This window comes from Leptodactylus fuscus, chromosome 6, assembly GCF_031893055.1.
Source record: "Leptodactylus fuscus isolate aLepFus1 chromosome 6, aLepFus1.hap2, whole genome shotgun sequence".
NCBI classification, from domain to species: Eukaryota; Metazoa; Chordata; class Amphibia; order Anura; family Leptodactylidae; genus Leptodactylus; species Leptodactylus fuscus.
Genome location: NC_134270.1, coordinates 123033483 through 123039526, shown reverse-complemented (window position 1 = coordinate 123039526; position 6044 = coordinate 123033483). Strand labels below are relative to the sequence as shown.

Here is a 6044-nt window from a genome sequence, read left to right as displayed (position 1 = left end):
GTGGCTTAGAACAGGTTAGAATCCAACCAAGGACAACCTCTGCATGGAGTTTGTATGTTCTGCCCATGTTTGTGTGAGTTTCTCCCGCGTACTCGAGTTTGTTCAGATTATGTATAGTCGCACCCTATGTGACCATGAGCTATAGTCTCCCAATATACCTCCATACAGTATGAGCACACAGAACATACATGGAAACAATACCTACATAGTACTCTAGGCTAGTTCACACGGGGGGCGGATTTTGGCACCGAGTGTGACGCGGGGAGCCGTGTTACTGTCGGGTCAAAACACTACTGCCATGACTGTCATGGTCGCGGCTTGCCCCTCTGGAGCAGGCTCAAATGACTGGGCCGAGTCCGGAGGTTGCTGCCACCCGCGGAATCCGCCTGAAGAAAGGGCAGCCCGCTTCTTTTTTCCGCTAGCGGCAAGAACACTAGCGGTCTGCATAGACCACCATTGTGAGGAGCGGATTATGACGTGGATTATGTGCCATAATCCACCCCCTCTGTGCCCATGTGACTGGTCCCATATAGTAGGCAGACTATATCATACGCAGCACATGTCATCACCATGCTCTCTACAGGGTTAAGAGGATAGTACTCAGGTTACTATGGCAGTCAATCTTTCCTTATATATCTCCTCCCACTAGTTCTATATTAGACAATATATCATATCCAGTACAATAGAAAAACTGGAATTATTCCCCACAGCAAGCAGTCAAGTGTACTGAGAAGTGAATGTCACGTGCCGCTCTAGAATACGCCAGGGAATGCCAGGCGTCACGTTGCAGAACTACTGCCCACTACTAAGATGGCCGCCTAGGCGTCAGTCACGGCCAGCACGTCTCCATCACGTAGAAGGCATTTTTAAAACCCAACGTCCCACCTGGGCGTGGTTACCCGGAATATCTACGCATTGACGTCACCGCGAGAGTATAAAAGGCCCCGCAGTACGTGTTACACAAGCTTTCTCCTGTCCACGCAAGCACAGAGCGCTTAGCCGCCGTTCTCACCGAGGAAATCTCATCTTATCGTATGTCCGCTATCCAGAACCTCCAGTCCTTCGGTGAGTGCCCGCTTTTACTCCCGGTTACTTAAATGTAGTGATTATTCTAGAATATAAATTTAGTTAATAATATAGTAATTGGCGATTTCATCGGGCGACGGAAGTGACTGATCTCTTCCAATACGCAATCTTGTCTGCTGTCGCTCCAGTTGATTCTGAACGTCCGGTGGTCAAAATCGCTGCCAAAACTGTTAATTTCCAAATCGGTCTGTGTAGGCGCCTGTGTGACGTACGTGTAGGGTGTATCGTCTGGTCTCTAGTATTTGAGGCCGGGTTGTAGCGTTCATATTCCGGCTTATAGTTGTGTACGTGACCCGGTAAACAGGAGAACGGCTTTAGCGGGGCTAAGATGGCGGACGTGGCTTCCTTGTCAGAGGCGGTGACGCAGCTTCATTTCCCTGCGTAGTGACGTAATAGGGTGTGACCTTGTGGCTCGCCTAAACAGGCCCCGCCCATTGCCTTGTTTTGTAGTCTGTGCTACTTCCGCCGTATTGTAACGCCTTTCTACTTTGTCTCCTCCCTTCTGCCATCTTGTTTGCCTGGTACTAATGGGTGGATAGGCTCTTTACACAATGGTGGATATATCTACTGTGAGGGAATATGTATTGTGTAGTGGGTGAATGTAAGGTGCGTTCTTATAGTATATCCACCTATGGGACCCCCACTATCTCTAGCCTCGACCCCCGACCACTTTTCTGACCCTGCTGAGAAGACTGTCAATGGTCAGGCTTAGGAGAACAGTGTGAGCCTTGGAGCTTCTGTAACTCCCATAAAAGTGAATGGGTTATGAAATGCCCAGGATAGTGAGCTACGTTGTTTCTGTAAGGCATGTTTGTCTATGGACAGTGCAGTAACTGCATTGCTCATCTACCCTCTATTTGTAAAGCTGACCACCGAGGGGCGCCATCTCAAGGTTGTGATGAGGAAGATGGTGGGCGGGGCTTCATCTTATAGATTTGGCTCCACTGAACATCAGTGCTGCTCCTATTGTATAGGAGCCACTGTACACAGTCCATCCACTACGGTAGTAGCTTCTAGCACCTGGGGATTGCAATAGCAGATCTATTGGGGTATGACACCTGGTTTCTACACAGATCACAAATGGCAGATGTTGGGGTGCATATCAAACCGCTGTGACACTCTGCAATTGCAAGAACAGGAGTCCCCTATGTGTCAACCTTTTACTCATTAAACTGCTGGAAAAAGAGTAAAATAATAAATCCCATAGAAGTGAATAGAGCCGTGATCACTTGTCAGTTCATGTGAGACACTTGAGGACCTGACAACCTTCTTAACCTTTCCTACTCTTTAACTTCTCTTTGCAGACCCCTTTGCTGATGCAAGTAAGGGTAATGACTGGCTCCCTGCGGGCACAGAGGACTCCATTCATATAAGGATCCAACAAAGAAACGGCAGGAAGACCCTCACCACTGTCCAGGGCATAGCTGATGATTACGACAAGAAGAAACTAGTAAAGGCTTTTAAGAAGGTAAGTGTGTACTAAAGAGCGGTTTTAACATAAGATGTGGGAAAACTTCTGCAGCAGGCTAAAGCTGAATTGTGATCTTTTGCAGAAATTTGCTTGCAATGGTACCGTTGTCGAACATCCAGAATACGGAGAGGTGATCCAGCTTCAGGGTGACCAGCGTAAGAATGCTTGTCAGTTCCTTGTTGAGGTGAGTAAATGCAGCATCGGCACAACTTAACATGTGGACAAAATGGGCATGCTGGTTATAATGGGCTAAAAAGTTAAATTGTTCCCTTATGGCTTTATATTCTGGGGTTTTCCTAGTGGTTTACTAGCTTAATGCTAATCTGATCCTGATGTCCTTTCCACATTGGGGTCATCAGTATTAAAACCACTCTGGCTGGGGGAGGAGCTTAAACTAATTACATAATGTGAACTGAACAAGGGAGGCAGCCTGCTGATCCACACTCAGATCTTCTTGAAGTCTTTTAAGAGGCATCTGTTGTGCAAGCAAGGGATGTAAGATGCACAGCCTTAATGCTTGTATTCCTTGTTTTCCTTACAGGTTGGCCTTGCTAAAGATGACCAACTGAAAGTCCATGGTTTTTAACCTGCTTTGTCCCACAACAGCAAAGGACTTCAATTTGCGATGACTAGAGACTTCCACCCTTCTCCCTTGTCACAAGTTTAAGATCCTGGACTTGTGGCCTACTCTTCATGGACTGTAATAAACTTCGCTAACCTGCATTCTGTGGGCAGTCATATTTTGTATTCTACAGCTGTGGCCAAAAGCTGACTAATGTAAATTTTGGTTTTCATAAAATTTTGCATTTCAGTTTTTTAATTTGCAGTAAGTCTAGGTTGTTATGAAGTGATCAGATGAATTGCAATAAACTGCAAAGTCATTCACTGCCATACAAACTAACTTAAGAACAAAAAAAATATTTCCATTGAATTTCAGCCCCGTCACAAAATGATCTCTTTGGCTCGGGAGAAAGTAAGTGAGGGCAAAGCAACTGCTGTTACTGCAATGCTGGATTGTAAAAGTGATCTGGGTTTTTTAAAAGGGGATGGTACCTGAAATCAGTCTTCTGTTCACAATGGTTACCTACAAGGGAGGAAACGCATGCAGTCTCTGTATCTCATGGGCTTTAAAAGCAAGGACATTGCCCCTAAAGCAACCATTATCAAATAATCCAGAATGGTAAGGAGAAGGCTTCAGGGTGCCTAAGAAAGCCTACCTGTACAGGAGTGTCATAGGCAGGTGTTAGTACATCTGCACACACAGTGAAGCTGAGGCTTTTGGAGTTGATAGCAGTAGACAAGCCATTTCTAAGAATAACAGAGGGCATTCTGCAAGAAGTACAGTGACTGGGGGAAAGCTATTTTATCTGCTGACGCCTTTAGACTATTTAGGACACCTGTATGGCAAACAGGTGAGCACAGCCTCACGTCCTGTGGCTTGCCAACAATAAAGCATCCACAGACTGTTCATCCAAATGAGTGGGCTCACTTGTGATTTTTGCCTAAGCGCTGCCATGAACTAAAGAATTGTATTGAAACATCTATGAGCAATTTGGTGATGAGCACTGTCACAAGTGGTAAGTGGCTTAATGACCAAATCATTAGAACTGGATCCATGGCCAAGAACGCCACAGATCTTAGCCCATGGCACACAAGTCTGCCATCTGATGTTCTGCCCTAATGAACACGGGGCAGGTACTATATTAGATGAAAACCAACTGGTACCTTCGCCCATAGTGATAAGCAATTTACAGAATGCACTTGGATGTCTCGATCATCTGAGTCCATTCCACTGCAAAACTGACCTGCCTCTGGGTGTCATACTAAGTGTGCATGGGGCCTAGATCTCATTGAGAACCTGTTGGCAAACCTCAAAGAGCTGCAAATGTCATAAACTCCAAGACCTGATAAATGGCTTTCCACCAGTCAGGATTTGGCTCAGAGGCTGATATCCAGTGTGCCAGGGCAAGTTGTAAACCTCTTAGCAAAATAAGGGTCATTACTGGAAATGTTACATTTTATACTTGGGTTTGAAATTTTTATAATTTGACTTCAGTAACCATAGAAACATCTAACTTTATGCTGAAGCAGCAAACTTTGTGAAAACCAAAATTTGTCGTCTCGAGTTGTTGGCCACAACTGTAGATTTTTCTGTATCAGAACAATGTATTACCCAGTGTTTTATACATAATGGGTTAGATGGTGCTTTTTTTGTATAGCAGGGTTAGATGGACAAAATATGACTTCTATACACATCAGAGTGGGGAAATGAGCCTATATGACGGCAGACTATGTCTGACTACATCTCTGTTACCCGCTGTGTGACTAATAAAGTACAGGGGGTACATGTGTTAAATGATGGGTTAAACTTCTGACAAGGGAGTGTGTTGCTCATCGCTATAAGTTGCTGCATTGCAGATTCCAGTTGTTCGCACTAACTTGTAAAATGACAGAACAAGCAGCAAGTCCTTGTATTTTTGTTTTTTGTATTTAACTTTATTTAATAAAAAAAAAAAAATCTTGTAAGACTCATATTTTTATTGCCAGTGAAATGTTTATAATATTATGCTTAGCTGGAGTTATCTAAATTTGGCTTAGGGCTGCTCTATCACATCAGAACTGCCCGTATATTGCTATTACAGAAGTATTCCCTTTACAAGGATCATATTTTATCATGCAGCTTAAGATAACTGAAGGATTTACCGAATTCATGGCTTATCTTGCTTGATTTACCATAAATGCTGTATTGGTGTTTACAGCTGCTTACCTAGGTTACAGACCACCTCTCTGTTCTGCCTTATGACTCAGTCCCTTTTCCTGGCCACTTATCTTTTCTACCTTTCTGCATATTGCTCTCAGTTCTGTAGTTTACAGCAAGCACCACTGCTGGCTAAGCTGAAAACCACTTTTCTGATTGGAGGATTACACAATCCAGCTGACAGTGACTTCATGGGCCACAGGTCCTGCCATCCATAGCATGCAGTCAGCATTACAGCACCAACTGCCCCTACTGAACTGCCCAGGTCACGTGCACGGTGCTGTGCTTTCTTGGAGACTATAACACCATGGGCCCCCTTCCACTCTGGGCGTGCTAAAAAAAAAAAGAAAAACCTGTGCAACTCTTTTATATTGAGCCTTAAGTGCCGTTGCCAGTCAGACTTTGCTACCAAGTTCTCTCATGAATGTGACATCATGGTACCAAAACTCTAGGCTGTCATCTCTCAAGGGTCTAGTATCAGAGTCTTGTTCCAATCTGTTCCAAGTGCTGACTATCAGTAAAAGCACGTCTTTATGTAAACCTACAGTCTACAGCTGGCATGCTGGGCGTAGCAGTTTCTCTACTCCAGGTTACTCCTGATCCAAGATTACTAATGTAGGAGATTTGACATTTCCATCATTCCAGTACTGTTGAGAGAGATTTGTACTGTACATTAACCTGTAAATCACTGGGGATAAATACTATATCAAATATGTCCCCAAAGATAAA

General features: G+C 44.3%; 1 protein-coding gene across 1 annotated transcript; it reads left to right on the top strand.

Moving 5' to 3' along the window:
• The first annotated feature begins 926 nt into the window (after positions 1-926).
• EIF1 (eukaryotic translation initiation factor 1) lies at positions 927-5083 on the top strand. The gene is made up of 4 exons (XM_075277180.1): positions 927-1065; positions 2391-2554; positions 2640-2741; positions 3099-5083. The coding sequence occupies exons 1-4, from the start codon at positions 1035-1037 to the stop codon at positions 3141-3143; spliced, it is 342 nt and encodes a 113-aa protein (XP_075133281.1). The 5' UTR covers positions 927-1034; the 3' UTR covers positions 3144-5083.
• The last annotated feature ends 961 nt before the right edge of the window (positions 5084-6044 follow it).

What these genes read in the sequence shown, in the direction of transcription:
- EIF1 (XM_075277180.1), top strand. Translation starts at nt 1,035, where the DNA reads ATGTCCGCTATCCAGAACCTCCAGTCCTTCG. An exon ending in CCAGAACCTCCAGTCCTTCG is followed by an intron (nt 1,066 to 2,390) that starts GTGAGTGCCCGC and finishes TTCTCTTTGCAG; the next exon opens with ACCCCTTTGCTGATGCAAGT. An exon ending in CTTGTCAGTTCCTTGTTGAG is followed by an intron (nt 2,742 to 3,098) that starts GTGAGTAAATGC and finishes TTTTCCTTACAG; the next exon opens with GTTGGCCTTGCTAAAGATGA.